The 24257-nt window shown below is 51.9% G+C and overlaps 1 protein-coding gene across 4 annotated transcripts in view; it reads right to left on the reverse strand.

Moving 5' to 3' along the window:
* The window catches only part of Mgll (monoglyceride lipase), a 101732-nt gene that overhangs the window by 5949 nt on the left and 71526 nt on the right, over positions 1-24257 (reverse strand). For 2 of the 4 annotated variants that reach the window (XM_032906130.1, XM_032906129.1), the window contains exons 4-7: positions 15166-15302; positions 14337-14447; positions 9284-9367; positions 4682-4771 (exon numbers count right to left, since the gene is read on the reverse strand). In XM_032906130.1, the coding sequence (XP_032762021.1) occupies positions 4682-4771; positions 9284-9367; positions 14337-14447; positions 15166-15302 (422 nt within the window). The remainder of the gene's footprint in view (positions 1-4681; positions 4772-9283; positions 9368-14336; positions 14448-15165; positions 15303-24257) is intronic. The other 2 variants (XM_032906131.1, XM_032906132.1) reach the window with 1 other exon arrangement.

Genomic DNA, 24257 nt, shown 5'->3' on the forward strand with positions numbered 1-24257 from the left:
CCGGGACCTACGTCCACTCACTTCTGCCACCCCGTTCCTCACAGGCCTGGCCAGAGGGTCAGGCTGCCCTGCATTCACCCTGACATCCTGGATTCCTCCCCATGCCGGGCAGGGACTGAGCCCCGTCAAGCTGGCCCTGTGTGATCAGCTGCACGGGGACAGACACTTCTTGCAGCCGAGCTGGCGAGAGCCCTACAGAGCCAGGCCATCTGTTTGGCAGGCTAAGAGAGGACTTGCGTCTGACGGAGCAGCGTACGGGCAGTGTGGGAAGAGCTGGCCATGAACCCAGACCACCATAGGTTTTTGTTTTTTTTCAGGGTCTCCAGGAAGCCCTACTTGGAGGAGAGTTAAGGGACATTGGAAGAGCCCTAGGCTTGGGGTTAGTCAAGTCTCGATAGCAATAGTAAGAGGGACAGCAACAGTGACACCCATCAGAAACACACCGTGTGCATAACCTGGTGACAGAGATACCATTCAGGACCCCACTGTGTAGCAGAACAACAGCCACTATCTGCACTCCTGCTACTGGGTGCAGTGCCCCACGAGGAAGCAAGGCCCCTACTACCCATATGATACAGTAGAGAAACTGAGGCACTGAGAAGTCTAGTGGCCCAGTTGCATTAGTACCACAACTCCTCTTCTCCTCGTAGAGCCCTTAGTATTAGGCAGGGTATGGAACCTTCCAGATAAAGGGTACCCATTTCAGCTTCTCTCGCAACTAGGTGTGGTCATGTGACTTAACCCTGGCCAATAAGAAGCTGGCAAAGGAGCTGGCCATGAGCTTTAGGTCACGGAATGTGAGGCACTGAAGCAAGGCTCCTTGCCCAGGGCCCCTACAAGCGCTCAGCAATGACTCTGGGAAGGCATGGGGCAGAGGAGGAAACCAGCTTCTGCCCACCATACTGCTGCCAATGGATCTGTTCACACTGCATCTGTGCTAGTCTCCTCCAGGCTCTGGGGATGATAGCCTTCTGGGCTTCAGCCCACCTGCTGTACTAAGTCTGCTATTCATATCCTTCCAGAGGCTTCATCCTGCTCCCCTAAAATGTCCCAATATGCTAGGTCCCGGAGGAGGCGTCTACTCCAGGGGTTAATTGCTTCGTGGGCCCAGCCACTTCCTGCTCTTGGCTTTGTTTCTGTTTCCTGGACATGCAGACTGTGTTTACACAAGGATACTTTCTGGGGAAGGAGCCCCAGTGTCAGTGTCAAGGAAAGGCAGATCACAGATAGAATTGTAGCTAGGACAGGAGGTAGGAGGTACAGAGGAAATGAAGTCAGAGAGGGACCAGGAGACGTGTGCCCTGTGGGACACTGAGGGAGGCCCTGAATCCTTTGGTCTGCTCACTGCGGGCTTTTCTCTCTTTTTGTGGAAGTCGGGGCTGCAGGCAGATCTAGAAAGAGCTGCGCTGAGTCAGCATGGCTAGCATTTTGGAAATATTTCTGGTTGTCAGGGCTAAGGATAGGATTGAGCATGGGAAGAAGTGATTGCAACTATATAAGGTCACACCTGGCTACTTATCTTCCCTTCCTCCTGTGAGAATTAGGGTGACGGGCACGTGAAATGCCCTCCCCGCCCCCAACTTCTGTGTGCGTTGACAGCTACATTTTTGTTCCTAATGTGTTAACTGTCAGGTGCCTTTGGCCCAAAGATGAACCTAGGCTCAAATTCTGACTTTACTAACTGTACTATTACGTGAGTGGTTTGCTTTCTTTTAACCCAAGCTTCCAGAAGTTCAAACAAGAACTGACTCAAGGTTACAGGGAGACAGAAGGAGCTATGGTGTCCCAGAAGGTGTGGAAATAAGAATATAAGCGGGGTTGGGGATTTAGCTCAGTGGTAGAGCGCTTGCCTAGCAAGTGCAAGGCCCTGAGTTCGGTCCCCAGCTCCGAAAAAAAAAAAAAAAAAAAAAAAGAAAAAGCTTCAGGAAGCTCCTCGGAGAACAAGACTCAGGGGCAGCCATTGTAAAGTTGGCAGGCGGTAGGTGGACTGGAGGACTGTACCACAGCAAACCCAAGCAAATACCTGTTGTCATTTAAACAGGGAGCCACCTGATTCCCCAGGTCCCACCTTCCTTCTGGCCTTCCCACTGTGCTGTCCCCTGGGACCTGGCTGCAAAGTCCTTCACTTCAGTCCTCCATTGTCCTTTTAAGGCTATTTTTTTCTAGCCATCAGGCTCCATGGGAAATGTGTCATCTAAAGATGAGCTTGGAGACTCCCGCTGCGCGGGCTGGGTGGCACCTCTTCTCGCCATCTCCCTGGGGTGGGTGGAGTGGCTATTTTTAATGTTCAGAACAGGTTCGAAGGCAGCAGGGAGGCAGAGCCTCTACTGAGGATTGGGATGGCTCTCGCACCCACCTGGAGGCTGAGATCCCTGTGCTGCCCAGCACCTCCAGTCCTATGTCCCTTGCAGGGAGACATCTTGAGTCCAGGTGGCCCAAAGGACACAGGTGGCAGATGGGTGCTGTGGGGGCTATAAGCTGTCCTTTAGCTGTCCCTCCATTCTCCAGAATACCTCAGAAGTGATTTGCTGTTTTTTTTTTTTTTTTTAAGAGAGGGGCTGGAATAACTGCATTTTCCCTCCTTTCTCTTTGCCTTTTGTGTAGGAAGGAGGACAACCTGGCCGTTTGGTGCAGAATTAGAAGGCAAGTTCCTCTTTGCCCCTCTCTTTGATTGGGCTCACCAGCCAGCCAGCATCCACCCAGGCTGGACCCAGTATTTGAGATGCAGGTCAAGGAGTCCCTGCCTCCCATGGAACTCCTTTCATAGAGCAGTCAGTACCACAGAACAAAGGTGTGGGCTGTATGGCCCGGCAGAGCAAATGGAACAAGTTTTGAGATTTCTGTAGAAGCTGGAAAGAGTCACTGATCTAGGCACAGGCTGAGCAGATGAGCTCATCTTCCCGCTCTGCTCCGGACGCGCTCTGCAACACCAACTCTCTCTGAGCCTCAGTGTCCACACTGGGCCAGTGAGGTGGACCTTACCTAGACCCAAACCTGACTTCTACTGGCTGGCTTTGGCCTTTCTGAGTCTTTGTCCAGACTTTCAGAAAGACTAAGAGCCACATAACAGCCTCCCTCCCCCACCCCAGCCCCCAGCCCCTCAACAGTCAAATTTGGTTCCAGACCAAGAGCTTGAAACTACTGGTTTCAGAATAAAGCCATACTAAAAGTTTTAGGGACGATGGACAGCTCCCTGGGTCTGAGGCCCTCAGGCTTCCAGGAGATCTGTCTGCCTCCCATTTATTTCCTCCCACCCCCACCCACCCCCAACTTGATGTTTTTCCCCCTTGAGCTGGGATAGGACTAGGGCTTCCTGCAAGCAGATGAGCTCTCCAAATCCAGCTACTCCTCAGCTTCTTCCCTGTCTCTTACACGGCTGGCCCACAGGCCCACACGTGCTCTTGGGTGGAACCTGACCCTGAGACCAGGGTCCTGACTGCCGGGAAGCAGGTTAGACCACTGGGTTGCCAAGAGTCCCACCTAGGGGCAGATGAACAGGGTCTTTGGGAGCCTGTGATTCACTGTTTTCAGGCTTCCAAAGCAGGAAAGGAAACCGAGGCAGAAGAGTAGCAAACCAATTTGCTTAATTGTCAGGGTAATTCTGGTATCTTCCACGTGTCCGGGGTTGCTCCTTCAAGCCCTCGGAGTTGCAGGCTCACCCACCAGTGAGGCTAGCCAAGCAGCGGGACCCTTAGGCCTTAGGCAGGTGTTCTCACCGTGGGGATCGTTTGCATATCTGTAACAGGGTCTGTCTTTCCTGACACGATAATCCAGGGACCTGCCTTCCCTTTTCTCGGCCCAGTCTAAGCCCTACCCACTTTTTTGGACAGATCCTCCAGGTTTTTCACACCTGACGATCACGGTCAGCCTGGGACAGCTAAGGGAGTGCCACTGCCTTACGTTGCCCAGCTCAAGGGGCAATGCAGTTCCTGGCTTCTCCGGTAATGAGGATCCAGGCTTCTGTGCCTGTGCTCAGGGACAGCCAAGCAGAGATACTGGGGAGGGAGGGAGGAGAGAGAGAGAGAGAGAGAGAGAGAGAGAGAGAGAGAGAGAGAGAGAGAGAGAGAGAGGACAGACAGACAGACAAGGGGCAGGTTCTTACAGAGATTTTGATTTGTGATCCAACTGTGCCTGAAGCCTTTGGTTCCTGTTACTAATAAATGCCTTCTTGTGCTTAAATCCCTTAATTTATTTTTTTATTCTTATGTGTACATCGTGTGTGTGTGTGTGTGTGTGTGTGTGTGTGTGTGCACGTGTGCGTGCGTGTGGAGGCTAAAAGAGGGTGTTAGATCCCTCAGAGTTGGAATTATAGGTAGTTGTGAGCCACCGATGTGGAGTCCTGGGAACCTAACTGGGGTCTTCTGCAAGAGCAGGAAGCTCTCGCAATTGCTGAGCTATCCTTCGGAACCTCTTGACTCGGGTTTCTGTCCCATGCAACCGAGAGAGACTTGACTAACCACACAGCATGACCTCCATCAAGTTCATGGTTGGAGTGGAGCTCAGACTCCTGACCTTCCCCTAACCCTTAAGGCAAGGACAAAACTTTCCACTGCCCTGTGTCCCCATCACCTGGCCACTCAGAAAGGGCAGAACAGAGTTCAGGAAGAGAGAGCTAAGATCTCATGGGTCCGGCCTTCACCTGCTTACCGTCCCCAAACCCCCCATGTCCATCCATACTCACCTCCGTCTTGTTCCGAGACAGCACGCTGGAGTCGATGCGCCCCAAGGATATGTTTGGGAGGACAAAATTGAGCAGTTTGGCAGCAAGGACCTGGGCAGAGAGGCAAAATGAGATGCATGAGTTCAAGCCATCCATGATGGGAGGGTTAGAGTAGGAGCCGACACCCAAGCTGAGCACAGAGGCTTCGGTACTCAGGACTCTGGGATCCTGCTCGACGCAGGGCCTGGGTGTAGGGCCGTTCTCCTGATGGTGCAACCTGGATTCTGCGCAGATACAACCACACATCAGATGTGACTGTGGATTACTTAAGAGCCACGGATGAAGCCATGTCCCTTCCCCAAGGCACCAAGATGGCACAGCAGAGTCAGAATCATTGGATCAGCTGCCAGAGAGCAAGGAGACAGGGCAGCTTGGATCAGAGAGGATCGCTTGCATGTTGAGTTCTGCCGCATAGGTAAGAAACCATCACCAGCCTGAATAGGAAGAAGTCCTGTGGTAGAGGGAAGAGCTCTGTGAGTGAGGAACACAGGCTGGGACCTGGATACACAGCTCTGCTGGCACAACCGCCAATGGGGGAGGGGCGCTATCATCCCCTCCCAACAGGCCACAGGGAAGGTTAGTAATACTGTGGGGGGAAACCTGGCAAACTGTCCGTGACTACTGAATGCGAATCTCACTTGGGTCTCAGCCCAGCCCCCCATGTGGATCTCAGATATTCCTAGGAAGGCAGAAGACCCAATCTCACACGTCTGCCTTCTGAGAGAGGCTGTTTAATTTCACGTCTGCAAGTGAGTGCAGACACTTGGGGCGAAAGAAGCTATTTCAAAAGTGAGCTGTGAAATGCTGGAATTAGAACCATGGAAGCCGGTGAGGGGTGAGTTCTGAGGAAGTGTGGAGGGCACTTTGGCACAAACATGGGTCCCTGGATGGTGGGCAAATTGCTCGAGGCGCAGGGTCCCCGATGCTGCGTGGGTCTCAGTGCTAGATGGGCTGTATGCTGGGTGGCCCTGCCTCTTTGTGTTTAATAGAGCCTGTGAGTAGGGCTTACTTCTCCTCTAGCCTTTGGAAACATTTTTATTGGGGCCTTGGGATACTGGGACAATGGAAGCCTGGCCTCCCTGTGGTCAGTAGGGCTGGGTTAAGACACATCTGTCCTTTTTGTCATGTGTCCCTCCCTGCCTATGCTCATCTCTCTCCATGTTGGTATCTGAGAGCTCTAGCTCTTCCTTCTGGCCACAGAAGCCACTGCCATTCTCAGCCAGGCTTCCCCCCGGGATCCTGTAGCCAACCTGCCTCCTCCATTCTCATAGTCCGCCACCAAGGACCAGCCAGAGTAGGGCCTGCTCTGCCCCTAAAGGACATTGTATTGGAATGTACTCTGAGCACCACATTATCATTTTGCTTGTCCCCGGAGGGCACAGTCGACAACAACTAGCTCGGAGAACATCTTTGTCTATTGCACTCTGGATGCACCCTGGCATCCAGGCAAATGAAGCTCGCTGGTGTTGGCTGCTGTGCTGCTGCTACTGTGTCTGAGTGCCAGAGCCCTGGGCTCCAATGCTGCGGTCCATCCAAGAGGATTCCATCTGATCACCCCCCGGGGGGGCGTGCTAACAGCTTGCACTCCGTGAGGCCACCTGGGTTGGATGAGTTGTATGTGGGGGTGGGGGAGAGCTGGGTTTTATGCAGCAGTTCAGCACACACGCAGAGAGGGAAGGGCTTGGGATCTGGGCATGCTGACAAACACTTGGAAGATGTATCTGTAAAAACCAAGATGTGTGGGGGTGGGGTGGGGTGGGCTTCTTGGGAGCCCATGTTCTGGAGTTGGGAGCTTGCGCTTTCAAAGGTTACAAAAATCTAAGAATGAAGTAAAAACAGCAGTTAAGTGCAAGGAAGCTGTGGACCGCAGCCCTGTGGCCATCACTGGATTCAAACTACAGCAATGGGGTTACCCAGGCCCATTGCCTCCTTGAACACTGAGGAAATCTCCACACGATCATGCTACGGGGAAATCTTCACTAACATAAAGTTTCATGGAACTGACTTCTGGAGACTCCACTGATCTGCCTCAGCTCCCTGAATCCATGTGAGGGCTGATAGTTGGCCCACTCTATCCCTGACAATCCCAGAGGCCAAGGCCCCAGGCAACAGGACAGGCGTGTTTCTGTCACTGTCCCCTTTTTCCAGATCCAGCTGACTTTCTGCTCATCCTCAATGCCACGGCCACAGGCTCAGGAACAGCTGTCTGGCTACCCACTGCAAAACCCTTCCTGCAGAATGGATCGGTCAACTGATAGTTTGATCACCCACTGGGTCACCACAGGGAGCACTTGTGGATGCTGTCTGTTTATGGTACAGATTAGTGCTCTTAGCTGTATCCATGGAGAGCCAGTGAGAGGATCGGTGAGGAGGGGACATCAAAGGAGGCACAGGGACTGCCTCAGCGCTGGCCTTGTAATAGATGAAGTCAACAGGTCCACGACCAGATCTATCTCTTGCCCTGTGTCATCCGATTCCACATGGCCCTGGCACAGAAGTGCGGTCCAATCCAGGACTGCTCGTCGCACCGAGGCACACCAACCTGCTGCTGGCCCGTGCCAAGCCAAAAAGCACTGATACCCCGAGGTGCTGAGGCCTCCGTTCCTCCTAGGCTCTCGAGTAGACACACCGGGGTTCAGGATGAAAACAGGGACTGGGATGTCTGGAGCCAGTTCCAGTTCCGCAGAGGGTTGTGGAGGAGGGGCTGTGGTGCCAGGACATCTGCCCATGGGGGAGAAGTACTGTGAAGACAACTCTGCCCTCTTGCCAGTTAGCAGACTTCGACCTCCACTAAGGAAGAACTTTTAGTAAGCTAAAGGAAGCTTTCAAGGAAAACTGGGGGTTGAGGGAGAGGTCACTACTCCCTGAGATGTGTTTCTTTACAAAACAGGCTGTTCCTTCACAGAGATGAACAATAGGCTATGGCCTCAACCTCCCTTCCCAATATAGAGGCCATGTCCTGGGGGCCGCTTTCTCTCCCCAGTAGCCCAAAGCCCAGTGGGAGGTGTGGTGGGAACACACCGGGCCTTAGCCCCGATGGGGGAGGTGATTCCATAGCGGCCACGCTCAAACACAGTCACTCCTGCCCCCTGGAGTTACTGTGCTAGCCCTCAGGAAGGGGGTGGCAGTGTACTGCTAAGTATCAGCTCCTAACAATGAATGTCCAGTGCTGGCTGTGTAGATGAAGATGCTGGTGTCCTAGCAACAGGACTGGCTGCCCACTCACAGACATGGATGAGGGCCATTGCCTGCAGGGATGCAGCCTTTTGTCAGGGTCTGCCCCACAGGATGCCACCCAGGAAAAAAAAAAAAAAAGAAGGGTCTCGGTACATTGGTGGCTGTGGGGGATCTGGGGACAAACCAACCCTGGAAAGAGCCTGCGGATGCTCAGGACAGATGTCCCATTCCTGAACAAGCACGGAAGGAAAACCATTTTTATAGTTTTATAGGGTTCATATGTAAAGTGATGTGATAATGTTAGCTGTCAGTTTGACAGAGTCTAGAATTACCTATGACATGGGCCCTTGGGAGTGTCTGATAGGGACTGTCTTGGTTGTTATGATTGAGGAGGGAAGACCCGCCTACTGTGGGCGGGGCTGTTCCCTTTCTGGGATCCTGGACTGAATAAAGTGGAGAGAAGGAGCTGAACACCATAGACACTAGCAAGCCAGCATTCACTGGATTCTCCGCTGCTTGGCTGCAGATACAGTGTAACCAGCTCCCTCGAGCCCCAGCTGTTCTGTCTTCACCACCCGGGACTATAACCTGGAACTGAGAGCTAAATAAACCCCTTTTCCTTAGGTTGCTCTTGTCAGGGTATGCTATCACAGCAACTGGAAAAGAAACCAAGGCGGGTGATGTCTGAACACCTGGCAGGCCACTGTCCACAGATACCCAGGCCAGTGCAGGAGCTCTGACCTCCCTGGCCCAAGTCGCAGACATGGATAACGGCTATTGCCTCACCTGAACCCCCCCCCCACTGACCCCAGTGTGCAGGCAGAATAGGAGTCACAGTCCAACCCCAGCCACTGGACGGGCTCAGATGCTTGTCCAGCTTTGGCCACCAGCTCCCTAAACCTGCATGGTAAGTTCTAAGGAACATTTCTAACAGGACCCATTCAGAGGGCCGATTAACTTCAAAACAACAGCCTCATGGCTTAAAGAGGTGCTTTAGTAGTGACTCCCACTAACAAATCAAGGCAGGTAGAAGGCTGTTCCTGAGACACAGGGCATCTGCAAGAGGCCCTTCCCCACCCTCCTTTTAAGACTGGATGATTGCACGGATGGAGTGTGGAGGGGGAAGGCCTCTCTGCAATGGAAGGATCGGATAGGGCAGGAGGGCTGAGCAGCAGACAAGGGCCGAATGATAAGGAGGCATAGAGAAACAAGTCACCACAGCAGATCCCACACCTGCAGAGGCTGGGGGGTCAAGGTTGCCAGACAGTCCCTGGAAGCAGCTGCCTGCCATATCCCTAAGCCTTGGCCACAGTAGCAAGTGCTGCTACAGTGTGTCAGCACGCACCCCTGATTCTCCCAGGAGACCAAGGGTGGGGTCGTGCTCACCCACAGGTGGAAAGCATATGGGATCCAAGCCATTGACACTTCGGCCGCCTTCTCAAGGGAGGTCTTCGTGATGGTCAAGTTGTCCTGCAGGATGGGGAGACGGTATGGGCGCAGCTCAGGAAGAGGGAGACTGCGAGCTGCCCACCTTTCCCAGCAGGCAAGTCACACGGGACTTGGTCACAACTGGGTGGGTCACACTCTGGGTTATTAGCATATATTTGCATGTGGTCATTATGCGTTGGGTTCCACAGACATTTCATTCAAGTTTACCATGTATGTTGCCTATATTTACCCTGTTCTTTGCTCCTGTTCCCCATTCCCCTTTCTTGCTCAGCCTATTTCCTTCCTCAAATAGTGCCCTTTCTACTTTCACACAGTGTGTCTCTGCGTATACATGTGTGCACGTGTGTGCATGCATGTCTGTGTACATGTGTGCATGCATGTGCATACATGTATGCATATGTACCTGTGTGTTCTGTATATGTGTACGTGAGTACCTGTATGTGTGTGTATGTGAGTCTCTCTTTCCCTCTCCGTGTGTGTGTGTGCGTGTGTTTGTGTATGGTTGTGTATGTGGGATGCAGATCTCACATATGAGAGGAAATGTGACATCTGTTTTTCTGGGTTTACTTCATTTCACTTAATGATTTCTAGCTCCACCCATTTTCCTTCAGGTGACATAATTTTGTTCTTTGTGGCTGCATAAGAAAGACTCCATTGTCTGAACACACCGTATTGTCTTGATCCAGTCATCTGTTGATGGCAACTTGGCTGGTTCTGGCTCCACTGGGACTCCTACAGTGGTGAACCTGGATATGTAGATGTCTCTGTGGCAAACTGACTTAGATTTCTTTGGGTAAGTTCCCAGAAGTGGTAATGCCACCATCACACGGTAACCCGTTTCTTCATTTTTTTCCGAAATGGAGACAATGAAGTCTCCCTCAAAGACTCCTGAGGTGTTTCCCAAGACTGCCCCTGCAGAACTTGTCTCTTGGTCCTTGCTGGTCAACAGAATGAGAAGCAAATGCCACCCCTAGTGGAGGAGTGTGTGACTTACACCTTTACCATATATATATATATATATATATTTTTTTTTTTTTTTTTTTGAGACAGGAATTCACACGGTAGCCCAGGCTAGCCTTAAACTTACCACCCACTCTCTCCACTTTTGGAGACCTGGGATGGCAGCTATGCACTCTCATGACTGCATCTGTGGCTGAAGCTCTGCGAGCCCTGATGTAACCCTATCACCATGAGTACTTCTCCACCGACCGTGGCTGCGCTCCTGATGTGCAGGGCTTGGAGGAGGGGAGAGCTGTCCTGAGTCCCTGTCACACCCTGGGGACAGTTCTGAATCAACTGCAGTGCCCATCACTGTAAATAGTAGAGACGTGCATAAATGCCTTTATTGATCTGAAAGGTCTTAATAGCTCCTCCGATCATTTTTAAGCTTCGGCCAGAAGAACTCGCCGAGAGATGTAATTACTGCTCCTTCCCTCTAACGTGGTTCCTGAAAGGCTGGCCTGTATTCAGGAGGCCACAGGATGGCCACATCTGTGATCTGGCAAGTATCTCTAGGGTAACTTTAGATTGTTCTGGGCAGGAATGCATCCTGCCCAGTTTCGTAATAGAATGTCTCGTGCCTTTCCAGTGGTTCAGAGCATGCTCTGATGACTCTGGGGTAGAAAGCTTGCTTTTCAAGTTTAGATTCTGGAAATCTGAGCCCTAACTCTCATTAAACAGGTGCCCGTCACACATATCAGCTTATGGTGGCTGGCCCGCTGGCCCGTGCAGGGCCACTGTCATCTGCAGTACCCACTCCATATCCCTTTCAGCCCACCGGAATCCACTGACAAACACAGGCTTGGGGTGTTCAGATGGGAAGTAGGCTCTGGTCACAGGAAGCTGACCTCCAGCATGCTTTAGGGTGAAAGGGGCTCACTGGGTCAGGCCAATCAAACTGACCCTGAGGAAAACAATGGCCTCATTTCCTGGCCTTCTAATTAGGAGTCATTTCCTGTCCTTACAGGTAGCACAGTAGAAAACAGTGCTCTCTGTGAGACAGGTCTCCTGGAGCTGGCCCCTGTTCCATACTTTGGCTAGAGGCCCCAAAGAGCTGGGAATTGGGCACCCTGGAGCCCTGCTCGGGTGCCCAGGGACCTCACAGGGAGATAGTTCCCATTGAAGACAACCCTGGCATCTCCAGCCCAGCCTGGACCAGAAATTTTGCCTTCCTAAAGGTTCCTAGATAAAGAAGGGATCCCAGAAGTCACCAGGGTCTGTTCAAGAGGGGCAGCCTGGGCTGGTGAGCAGCTGAGAATGTTCTCTGCAATTTTGGTCTCAAAATTTTTGCTGTTGCTGTTTTTTTTGTTTTTTTTTTCCCTGTGAAACCACTTCCTCAGCAGAGAGTGCCGGGCACTGCTGTCTTTGTCCTCGGTCTCTTCCCCCGGGGCTAAATATATCCCAGCTTGTCTGAACACAGCCTCGGTGTAAAAGGCAGATGGTGCTGAGCTGTTGGTGACTGGGCATCCTCCCATCCCGGGGTGAAGCGGTCACCTCCCCACACCCATATGCACACGAAGACTGACCTACTACCTGGGGACCAGCCGAGGCTTGGGTACTGGCTGGAGGAGGTGGTCTGAGGACACCAGGATTTCTCTTCCTAGGTTGGCCTCCACTGTGTGGGTCCCCATTCGATGCGTTGGAGGCCAGCGCTCACCACTAATCGGCTCGGCAGCTCCATTAACTGAGCTCAGGGATTCATGTGGCTCTGGAACCACCCAGAGGACATAGTGGGGGCAGAGTTCTCCACTCCACCCCTTAGAGCCCCCTCCTGGGAACCCTGCCTCCACTTCCATTTCTCAGAGCACAGGAAGGAAAAGGGCAGCAGCAAGCAGCCCGTCCACCTGTGAGGCTCACCGGCACAGACAACCAGAAGTGAGCTCAGGTTTGCTCTTCAGGGATTCTAAGCCAGGGTCTGTACTCGGTGGGAGACGCTGTTTAAGATTCTGATGGGGGAAAGACCACCAAGATGTTCGACAAAAAAAAAAAAACCCGACAAAATAAAACCAAACAAACCCCTCAAAGAACAAGCAGATTAACGAAAGGAACATGTGATATTATCCCTTAATATACGTGGAACAAGTCCCCATCTGCAGAAAGAACAGACAGTGCTTGTACATGCCAGCTCTATCCTGTAAGCCATCTCTGACAGCATGGCTGCTGACCGGCTCCCCATGCAGGCGTTTCTTCATACCCTCTTCTATCTTTTGACATTTGAACTCTATGAATTATTCTCCAATATTTAAAATTACACTGGAAAGGAAAAAAAGACGTGGTGATCCTCCTTCGGGGAGCCTGTCTGAGGACTAGGCCACATGTGCTGAGCAGCCACGTGCCTCTGGCAGAAGAACCGAGGAATCACACTTTGTGCCAGTCAAAGACAACGCAGGCAGAAGCCCGGAGGCAGCAACAGACGTGGGGTGGGGCTGGCCCTCACCAGACCAAGGGAAATCTAATTTGTCTTGGTTAATCAGACGAGACCTGTGTCCCCCTAGAGACCTCTGCTCCTGATTTGACAAGGTGATCTATTAGTACCAGGTTTGAAAGGTCACCGGCCCAGAAGTGTGGCCACTGCTGGCCCTAGATAGAGCCCCGGGGGGGCCCCAGGAGGAAGCCTCGGGCCGCTCGCCTCTGGGCCCAGCTGCTGTGGTGCACTTTCTCTAAAAGGCTCTGTGAATTTTCTCTAAGGGGAAGACATCCATTTTCTTCTCTGTGAGGGGCAGCCCCACTGGAGCTTACATCCACCACTCGAGGGCTAATCTTGGCCAAATTCCCTCTTCCCAAACCTCGGCGTCCCCAACCCCAACACACCAGTCTTACCTCTTCCCTAGACTGGGACTGTGTGGGTGGACACAGCTCCCACGTGACAACTCCTGACACAGATGTGGACTTCCCGATGCACTGGCCACAGGTCTCCAGCGTGAAGCCATTAGAGCATGGTAGAGCTGTCCCATCTAACGTCTGTCTCACTCGCTCTACTTGTAAAAGAGCCTTTTGCTAACTTGGCCTTGCCTCACAGAATCAGTCACCAGGGCAGATGCAGAGACGACCACATCCTTTGTACCTCTCCATGATGCCAGTGTACTCAGTGTCTTACATGCTGCCTGGGGACCACAGACAAATACCAGGTTCCACCGAGTGGGTACCGAGAGACAGGGGCCTAAGAGGCCACGCTGGTATTTAAATAGCCCCCGGCATCATTTGGTGGTGACAGTATAGGCTGCCTGGCGCACCTAGACCCAGGACGCACCGCCTATCCCTCGCTGTCATCCAAGCATCCCGAGAGCTGGCTCAGGCCACAGTAGCCTCTGCCAGAGCTGGGGCACTGCTTGTAGCACACAGGGTTGGTGCTCCACTCCCTCTGGGGTTCCCTTGTCTCCTAAGGACAGATGTCTACACTGAGGACACGCCCATAGTCCCAAACGATTGGCTTCTTTCTCGGGGTGGGGGCAGATACAGCTGTGGGTGCCTCGTTGCCTCGTTCACCTTGTCAAAGGGACTCAAAGCTCTGTCAACAAGGGCAGACACTAATCACACAGCACATGATTACCCATAATGCAAGACGATGCATCTGTCAGTCGAGGCTGGAGGAGCTCAGGGATGGAGTGGAGCTGCCGGGAGCAGGAGCTGCAGCTCCACTCCGAGTTCGCTTTCTGCTGAGGCGGGCAAACATTCTGCCATAGCAGCTCATGCGTGGGACTTGTCAGCAAGTGTGACTTTGCCAGCTAAAGAATGCCTGTAACCTTTCCTCCCACTGACTCTGGCCAGTTCAACGTGCACAAACAGGAAGGTCTTTTTCCTTTGTGTTTTGGACAAAGAAACACCCGAGTTCACAATTTAGAGCCCTGATGACCATGTCTGATGTCAAACCTTCACACAAGAGTGTCTAAAGTTCAGGAATGACGAGGGACCCTTTGACACAGATTCCAGCTGTAAAGGAACATGGTATCCTGTTCCGGAAGCTTCCATGCAGACCGGAGCGCCCTCTTACCTTCAAAGTTGATGCAGATTCCGGATTGGCAAGGATCAGAGGTGAAATTAGGATCATGCCAGAAAAGTGGGTTTGTCTCTCTGCAGCTGCTAGGATGGAGATGGCACCGCCCTGGGAGGTAAAATAAACAGAGTGGGACCAGCCCCTAACCAGCATGACCCGACACCCCTTGCCTGTTTCCATGCTGGTCAACGGCCCAAGATGGGGGAGGGCTTGGAGGAGACTCCATCCACTGATGGATCACATCTTCTCTCCTTCCTGTTTTTCCTTCTCCCCTCCTTTCCCCTCCTTCTCCCTCCTCTTTCTTTCTACTCTCACTCCCTTATCCTTCTCTCTTCTCTCTCCTTCCTCCCCCCCCCTTTAAAAATTCTTTTGAGATAGAGTATTGTTCTATAGTCCAGGATGGCCAGAGATTCATGGCGGAGCCGGGCAGGGTGGAGGTGCCCTGCAGAGAAGTCTGAGCAGGGTCTAAGCATTTCTCAGACCTCTGCTCGCTTTCCTGCTGCAAGGAACCCTGGGAGCTGTCAGGGGCAGGGTCATCTGAGACTAAACTTGGTTGGTCCTTGGCACTCAGAGATCTCAAAGGGAAAGGGACTCAAAAACTCAGGATGGTTCATGAGATTCTGCCGCTCAGGCAATCCCTCCGTCCCTGAGTTTAAAGACCTAGTTCAATTTCTACATGCTGGGGACACCACAGACAGGGCTTGTGTGAGAAAAGGACATTCCCCGGGAGGGGGCGGGGGAGAGGGTGGAGGACAGAGGGCCAGGAAGTCAGGTGGCTTCTTGGGGACCAGGCTTGTTTTGAACTTTTCTCTGTAGGGCTGCTTACCATGGAGTGGCCCAGGAGGAAGACGGGGATCTCGGGGTAGTCCTTCTGGACGGTGTTCACGTGCTGCAACAAATCTCTGACAAAAACTTGGAAGTCCGATACCACCATCCTCTCTCCCTCGCTCTGCCCATGGCCAACTGGAAATGGGAAAAGTTTTAGTGTCACCACCAAGCTGCATGTACATCACATTTAACCCTCTCCAACCACTCCTGGATGGCAAACTCTTCAAGCGCAGAGAACTCAAGCAACTTCCCTCATGGTGCACAGCTAGGAGCACCAGCCAACAGCCTTCTTCGGAGGTACTTCTCAAGGGAGAAGTAAGGGGGCAGGGGAGGCGCACTGAGTAAGCCTTAGCAAGGTTCAGCTACCTTCCTGGCGCCCCAGATCCTTGCCCCTTCCAGTTGTGCCTGCCTCACTGCTGGCCTTTGACCAGTTGTGTCCTGGGTCCTCTCTGCAGCATTAGGAGGAGATCACACATCCACTCAAACAAGACAGTTGAGGGCGCTTGACAAGTTTCAACAAAGAGAGGGCAGTGCGTGCACACACACACACACACACACACACACACACACACACACACACACACACACAAACGCAGGCCCCACCCTGTCCCTCTTGGGTTTGTCAACTGTTCATCTATCTGTGCAGCTCATCTCCCCTTCTTTCTCTGCTTAGGGTCTCTCCACTTTTCCCCTTTGTGAAGGACATCAGTTGCTATAGAAACAGCTGCTGGCAGCTGTGAGCAAAGTTTGGAAACTGTAAGACGGCCAGCTTCCAGAGAAGGCGCCAGCACAGGAGGCCATGGCTGTACCAGGCTGCCAGCAGCTAGCAGTGTTGCTCACAGAGCCTGGGTCACCGCTTTAAAGGGACTTTGCAACCATGGGGCAAGACCCCGTGGCACAACCGGGAAGGGGCTACCAAGCTTAGAACCAACTGGCTGTGTGGACTCAAACTCAGAGACCCTGCTGTGCTCAGACACATGTGTCAGTGCTGCGTCTACTCTTCCGACCGACCGCTTTCCTGTCAGTGTGCCTGGACAGCAGTTTTACTACCTCCAGAGCGGCTTCCGAGTCTCATGCCTGTCTAGGGATCCCCACTTTTAAAAGTCTTTTACACTTGTGGTCAATGCGCGTCACGGACATGGCACCATGCCAACCATTACTACCCCAGCTCAGTGGCACAGAGGATGTTCACAGCGTTCGGAGCCCACCGTGTACCACCAGGCCATTGCCATCCTCCCAACGGCCTCTGTATGGCCTCCATTGTGCCTTCCTCCCCTTGCCAAATTCCTAGCTCTAAAAGCAGTCCTGTGTTTGCAGATGGGGACTTTAAAAAGGTGACCAAGTTAAAATGGTATGACTGGTGTCCTCAAGAAAAGAGGGAATTTGGATGTCGATGCACAGAGGGACAATCCTGTTCAGGGTACAGGGAGATGGTACCTACGAGCTGAGGAGAAAGGCCCCAGGAGAGCCTACATCTTCACCTTCAACTTCTAGCGACATGGAAAAAAAGGATGCTTGTTATTTTTATAAAACATGTTTTAAAATTATTTTATATATTTATCAAATATATAATTTATCTGATTATTATCTGTATTGTGTAGTGTATTTATCTGTATTGTGTGGTGGGGAGGGGGTGCCCTTGAAGTTCAAAAGAAGACATCAGACTCCCCCGGAGTTGCAATTACAGGCAGTCCAAAATGGGTGCTAGGAACTAAACCTAAATTCTCTTCAGGGGCAGTGCCACCAGTCACTGAGCCACCTCTCTGGCCCCCCTTACTTTTTGAGGCAGAGTCTCGCTAAATTGCTGACCTTGAATCCACTCCATATCCTGAGTAGTCCTTAACCTCGTGATCTTCCTGCCTTGACCCCCCCGCCCCTCCCAAGCAGCTGGAAATAGAGGCGTACACCTCCAAGCCCAGTCATTTCTGTGCTTGCCTTAGAGAACGCACTTCATTCATTCACACATTTTGTTCGTTTTGTTTTTGGAGACGGTTTCTCTAGAGTCCTGGCTGACCTGGATCTTGTTCTGTAGACCAGGCTGGTCTTGAACCCCAGACCTACCTGCCTCTGCCTCTCAAGTGCTGGGAGTGCAAGAGCAAGGTGTGCACCACCCACGCCTGGTTCACACATTCATGTGCTAAGGCAAACAGTGGCCCTTTAAGAGATCAGTCTCTCGATTTACAAATTGAGACGACATAAAGTTGTGCACTTGGAGTGTTGTTTCTCTCAGCTCCACCACCCTTGGCCCATCCACACATCTTACCCCAACCGTTAGCATTTCTGCCTCTTTGTAACCCTATGCAGATGTAAGCCTGGTTTACAGCCTTGCCCTACATAGGGCAGCACATGAGGAATCCCCTGCATCTCCTAAGGAAAGTCGGCCTTGAGATCAAGCCCCTACCCAAACTTTTCCTCAACTTTTTTTTTTCTTGTCAGAAAAATTTCAAGTGGGTAAAACCTTTGGAAGAACATTTCCATAAATATCCACATTCCCACAATCTTTACCCAAAAGCTGGTGCCATTTTACTTCCTGTCTGTACACATGTCAGTTTGGCAGAATTTACCATCACTTTGGAGATGGGCTTCCAGTGTGGCGGGGGTCGGGGGTTGTCTTGGTTATGTTACTTGAGTCAGGAAGACCCATCTTAACTGTGGGTGGGGTTCCCTGGGCATGGGATCCTGGACTGTGTAACACGGAGAAGGCAAGCCAAGCGGCAGATGAACACGCTCATCGCACCGCAGCTCCCGGCTGCTGATGTGGCGTGGCCAGATGCTCCGGCCTCTTGCTTCCTTGCCTCCCTCACCATAAAGAACGATTGGAACTGTGAGCCCGAAGAAAGCCTTTCTTCCTTAAGGGTTTGTTTTTATCATAGCAACAGGAAATGAAGTTAAGGCAAAACCAAAACAAAACAAAAACAAACAAACAAAAAATATAAACGAAGGACAGGGAATCATCCAGAAGTAAGCTACAGATTTTAAGAGCAGGGAAGTCTGGACACTGACAACACCCTTGGCCTCTGGGCGTGGCCTCGAGGCTTGCGCTTTTTCACCTTTCATCTACTTGGGTTGGTATTCGTCTGGGATTAAATCGGCCGCTCGAAGCAGCTTTTACCACCAAACCAGTGCTGTGTACGGTCTGATCGACAACTCTAACTCCTGGTTCCCGTCACCTGGGCAGAAGGTGCCAGAGCCACTTCTCTCACTTCCTGAACTGTGATGTCAGCCTGGTGGTAGAGTTCCTGTTCCCTTTGAGTCCAACCTATTTGTGGATTTTGCTTATTTGTCCTCAGGGTTGGGAGCGGAGCCTGGAAGGGCCTTGCTCATCCTGGGCAAACGCTCTCCCACGGACCTACACGGCAATGCCACACTTATTTTAAAAATGGAGTCTCTTTTAAAATTATGTGTATGTGGGGCTGGGGTGGGGTATATGCAGGTACGTGTGGGTGCATAAAGAAGTGAGAGGAATGGTTCTCAACCTATGGGCTGCGACCCCTTGGGGAGGGTCGAAAACAGCCCCTTCACAAGGGTCGCATATCAAATAGTCTGAATATGATCGACGATCCTGCATACATCGTGATTCATAACAGTAGCAAAGTCACAGTTATAAAGTAGCAATGAAAAGAAATTTATGGTCGTGAGTCACCACAGTAAGATGAATTGTATTAAAGGGTCAAAGCATTAGGAAGGCTGAAAACCACTGGGTTAGAAGCATTGGATCCCCTGGAAGGGGAGTTACAGGCAGCTGTGAGCAGTCTGACATGGGTGCTGGGAACTGAGCCAGGTCCCCTGCAAGAGTAGCATGTACCCTAAACCCTAAAGCACTGACTCATCTCGTCAGCCCCTCCCTTTTACATGTTTTGTAAGCATGTAAACTTACTATTACTAATTTTGTATGCATGAATATTTGCATGTATGTCTGTGTATCAAGAAAGTGCCTGGTGCCAGTGGAAGCCAGAAGAGGGCACCAGATTTCCTTTACAGACGGTTGTGAGCCACCATGTGGGCTGTGGGAACAGAATTAGAGCCTCAGCCTGAGTAGCCAGTGTCCTTAACTGCTGAGCCGTCTCTCTGTGCTCTTCCCAATCCCTTTATTTTTAAGGCAGTCCTCACAAAGATGCCCAGGTTGGCTTTGAACTCACTCTGTAGCCCAAGCTGGCCTTGAACTCAACTCTGTAGCTCAGCGTCTCCTTGAACTCAGTCCTCCTGTTTTAACCTCCCCAGTAGTTGGGACTGCAAGCCAGCCCCAACACACTTAGTGTGTACACTCCTGGATCCTTTCAACTCAGTCCCCTTCACGTGTTCATGAGCTACTCTGTCACCGACTGTTAACATACCTCCACCCTCGACCCAGCAGAGCTCATACTCCATGATCCTCTAATCATCTAGTCTCCAAACAAGGCTGGCGTTAGCTAGCTTCCATTTGTCCCACCTTCCCCCACCCTTGGGTTACTACATCCCAGTCTCCCAAGCCTCCATGTGACTTGCAGGTTTGAGACCTCAGATGTGTTCCTTGTTCTAAGCTAGCTATGCCTGTCCCTCCTTTTCTTGAGCAGCTTCAAAGTGGGGGCTCTTGTGTCTCCCTTCTTTTCAGAACACAATCCTCATGTTCCAGCCCAGCATTCTTGATTCTGCTCAAGGCTCCCACTGGCCTGTGGCCTGCCATTCAGCGCATTCCAGGCCCTGTGCCCAGAGTTCCAAGACAAGCCCACACTTTCCTGCGCCACCCCTCTGACTAGGCAGCCCATTAGTCTTGCTGTCCAGGCCAGAGATTAAGCCCTTTGAGGCTGTGTTGGCTGCAACCTTTCTTAAGGGGAAGGAACACAAACTACCCACCTATCTATTATTGTTCAGGGTCTGAGCGGGCCTGGCAGAGGACAGGTATGTGATGGACGTGTACTGAAAGTACTGTGGGAAGAGTTCTGGAATGACCCCTTGCCAGAGAGGCTTTGCTGGTGTGTTTCCCTTAGCCACTCTGTGAACAGGTTCCACGGAGCAGCAGGCTGTGAAGTGCAGTGAGAACTTCTGGCCTAGAGCGGTGAATTCCAGCCATCGCCCTGCTCAACCACGCTTACTGTTCTCATTATCATTTATGCATATTCAGGCCTTGCTTATTCCAGAGGGCTCGGCCCTGCCCTTCCAGGGTTGGCTGTCACTGGAGAGTTAACAAATTGCTTGTGAGCTAGCCCTTAAAACATACCAGCCTGCAGGAAACCGCGCCAACCGCAGCCACCGTCCTTCTCAGGTTCTGACTTTGTGGAGTCAGTTAGGGACAGCCCCAGGCCCAGCAGCCCTCAAGTTTCCCCACCCAGCCCGTCTGACCCCTGCTCACCCTTGTGGTCCCGCCCTTTCTGTGGAAGCCACAGTGGGAGTTCCCTGGGGTTGCTTCTTGCTCTCTGGGCCCCCTGGTTTTCTGTGGGACTCTCCGTGGCATGTCCGTGAGCCAATGGGATGAGCCATCCTGGTGCTTCACGGCCGTGCCCTGCCCATCCAAGTGTGGTAGAGCAGATCGTCAGCTTGAGTGCCAGTCACACACTCTGGCAGGGCACTGCCTAGCATTGGAGGGCTCTGAGCTCCCCATCCCCTCCCCCCATTGTAAAAAGCAAAGCACCCCAACCCAGAACAAACACACTCCCAGCACATAGAACTGTACTGATCTAAGCAAGTACTCAGTAACCTTTCCTGGCCCATTATTAAAGAGTTCCGTCTCTATTTCACACACAACATTTCTATCTGTCCTTTCTGTGGACCAGGCTGTCCTCGAACTCACAGAAATCCACCTGCCTCTGGCTCCCAAGTGCTGGGATTCTGAACACTATTTTCCATAGGCCTGTGTGGAAAAAAAAAAACAAAAAAAAAAAAAAACAAGTTCACCAGCTCAGGACACACGCAGAATGCCAATCATCCTCTTCATTAAAGCCAGAGTAGGAAGACACAGTGCCTCACCTCTGTCTCTCAGAGAACCAGCTCTACCTAGCACCCACTTTCTCCCAGAAAGAAAACCTGGTAAAGACAGTGTGGGAAGGAGAACCCAACCTCCACAGATGTAGCCGAGGTTTGTTGGGGGAGTCTAGAATGCAGTTTCCTCAGAATCTATACTACGAATCCTTGTAAGTTTCTATGTCGGGGGCCCTGATGTTTGCCAGCCTGGAACACTGACCCTGGGAGGCTTGGCGTGGAGCTCTAGCTAGTGGCTGGCAAGAACCTGTGAGCTGGCCTTGGTCTTCCAACCGTCACAGCTCAGGGACAAACCAGTCAGGAAGCAAGAAACTGGGAGATTGACAGCACCAGGAATAGAACCCAGGACCTTGCGAATGCTGGGCATGGACTAGACCACTGCCTTTCACATTTTCCATTTTGAGACAGGGACTTACTCCACTGCCCGGCTGGCCTTAAACTTTCTGAGCTCTTGCCTCAGATCCTGAGGAGCTGGAACTGCCAGCCAGCCTGCACCACTAGTCAGGCTCCTCCCCATCATGATCATCAACAACGAAGTCTTTCTTAACTGGAGTAGTCTGCTGTGGAAGCACACTGTTAGCACAGGCTCCAGCCATGGGGCAAGTACCTGGAATTGTGCAGGTCTGAGGCTACATCATGCAAGGGAGCCCTGTGCAGGGACAGCCCACTACTGTACGGTCTCACCCACCAGGACCTGCAGATGTGCAGACAGGGAGGTCGCTGGGAATACCCTATAAGCCTTTGTACACTTCTATGGGTAACCATGAGGGCAGAGAGGCTGAGGAGAGGTGGATACAGGAATGAACTACAGCAAATGACAACAGAGACTCATTGTAAACCCCCTGTTGGGGAGCACTGGGGCTCTAACCGCTGACCACGTGCCCCTGGGGCATGTGTGGGAACTTGAGGACAGGGTAACTGGGTGGCAGAGGCTGCAGAGGTCTGGTTGTGCTGCAGGGCTGTCTGGCAGGAGGACAGTGAGGAAGAGTGTTGTGGGAAAGGGTGGACGGAGGTCCTGCTGGCAGGTCATGGCAGTAGACTGTGGTAAGCTCACTGACCTCCACCACGAGAAGTGGAGAGATAGAAAGATGGGAGAGAAGTGGGGCAGAGGCATGTAGACTGAAATCCTGAGTGAGGCTTCCAGTGTTTGCCAGACTTTGCCCTAGAATCTCACCCTGGGGAGCTGTTTGACCGTGGACTCGGTGGCTGCTCTGAGGCCTTGCCATGTTTTCTCTAAAACCAACCTTGACAGTGTGCTATATACAGAAGTCAGGTGGGTTGGGGGATGGAAAATGGAGGTACTATAGTAGGCTCTCCTACCTCTAGATAGCCAAAAGGCAAGTCTGGAGCAAGGAGGGCTTCCTGCGTGTCAGAATGACTTCCTTAAATCCCACCGTTTTCACAGTCGAGGCCCCATTCACTGTCTAGGATTCTGCAGTTGTCTTGCCTCCTTTCCCTGGCTCTGCCAGGCATCTGACAAGCCAAAGTGTCTCCATCTCTAACCTCTGTTCTTCAGGTCCCACTGGACTCTGCAAAGTGGCCTGTGTCCATCTGCCACCCAAGCCAGCTCCACGGACAGATGGGAAGGCTGATGGTGGAGCAGGCTCTGGGCTTGGCCTTGTCCCAGCTGGACAACACGGAATGGCGAGTCCACGTGCCATGGGCTCCCTTACCAGGCTGTCATGTCTGTGCCCTTCACCCAGGTCCAGGCCTCCTGTCTGGGTTTATGCTGATGGAGTCCACATGGCTGAGGCAATACTATACTGTAGCTAGCTGGCCTTGGCCTCCAGAGATCACCTGGCTGTCAAGATGGCGGACATTTCCTGTCCCTGTAGTCTGCATTCTCAGACTGCACACACGAGTGGCAGGTACCAGAGGATGGGATACTGCAGGACTTAAGATCAGGCCAGCGACAGAGAGGAACTGACTCTGAGAACTACAGGGAGCTGTAAGTTGAAGTGCCCAGCCTGGCTGGCACACAGCAGGGCTCCACCAGCTTTTGGGCCCTGCACACTGCTTCCATTCATGGGTCACGTGACTGAACAGCTTTCAACCTTGTCAGGGTCTCCATCCTCTGGCTTGCATTTTACTGGGTGGCTGGTAAATCAGACAGGTCAATCCAAAGTACTCAGAGCACAACTGAGCCCAGAGGAAGTGGGGCATAAATACTACGTATTAACAAACATCCAAGAAAAAAAACCCTAAAAATAAATTACTCCTGCCCTCAACAAGGCTGGCTGACGTCAGTGGCTTTGGGCAGGTCTCTACTGTGGGAGGAAGGAGCTCGAGTTGCCTGACAGCTGGCTTCTTATGCTTTTAAAACCCACAGGACAAAACCATCCATTTTCAGTGGGCTCATCTATAATGTATCGAACGGAACACAGTAGGCTTAAGAAGTTTGTTCTCAATGGTCGTAATGGTGAATCCTACAGCCTCGCTTTGGTACTGGAGATTAAACTTAGGACCTCTAAGTACGCTAGGCAAGAGCTCTAACACAGAGTGATATCCCAGATCTAAAAATAACGAGCAAGCAAGCAAAACTCAATTGTTTATTTTGAGATGGGGTTAGTTGTTCAGACCGGCCTTGAACTCACTCTGTAGCCTAAGGAGGCATAGAAAGTTGTGATTCTCCCGTTTTAGCCACTTGGGTGCTGGGATCGCAGCGGTACTACCAAGTCTGAGTGCTCCATGCCTCCTCCTTTCCCTCCTCCTCCCTTCTTCCCTCCGTTTCTTTCTTCTCTTTAGTGTTGTTCATACACGCTGAGCAAGTGCCCCGACCTTGAGTTATATTCCAGGACAACCAGCCCCGCTCCCCCGACCCCTGTCTTTCTAGTTTTTGGAGACAGGGTTTCTCTGTGCAGCCCTGGCTTGCCTCAAACTCTTTCTGTAGACCAGGATGAATTCAGACATCCTCCTGCCTCTGCCTCCCAAATACTGGGATTAAAGTGTTCACAGCTACCCACCCAGCTGACCCACCTCCCTCCCTCCCTCTCTCTCTCTCTCTCTCTCTCTCTCTCTCTCTCTCTCAAAGGCAATTCATTTCTTTGTTGTTATTTGAAAGAGCCACAGAATAAATAAAAATGACCCAAATAATGGGTCATAGAATACCCCCAGCTTTGGGCCATCTGACCTGAA

This window comes from Rattus rattus, chromosome 6 (genome assembly GCF_011064425.1).
Source record: "Rattus rattus isolate New Zealand chromosome 6, Rrattus_CSIRO_v1, whole genome shotgun sequence".
Taxonomy (NCBI): domain Eukaryota; kingdom Metazoa; phylum Chordata; class Mammalia; order Rodentia; family Muridae; genus Rattus; species Rattus rattus.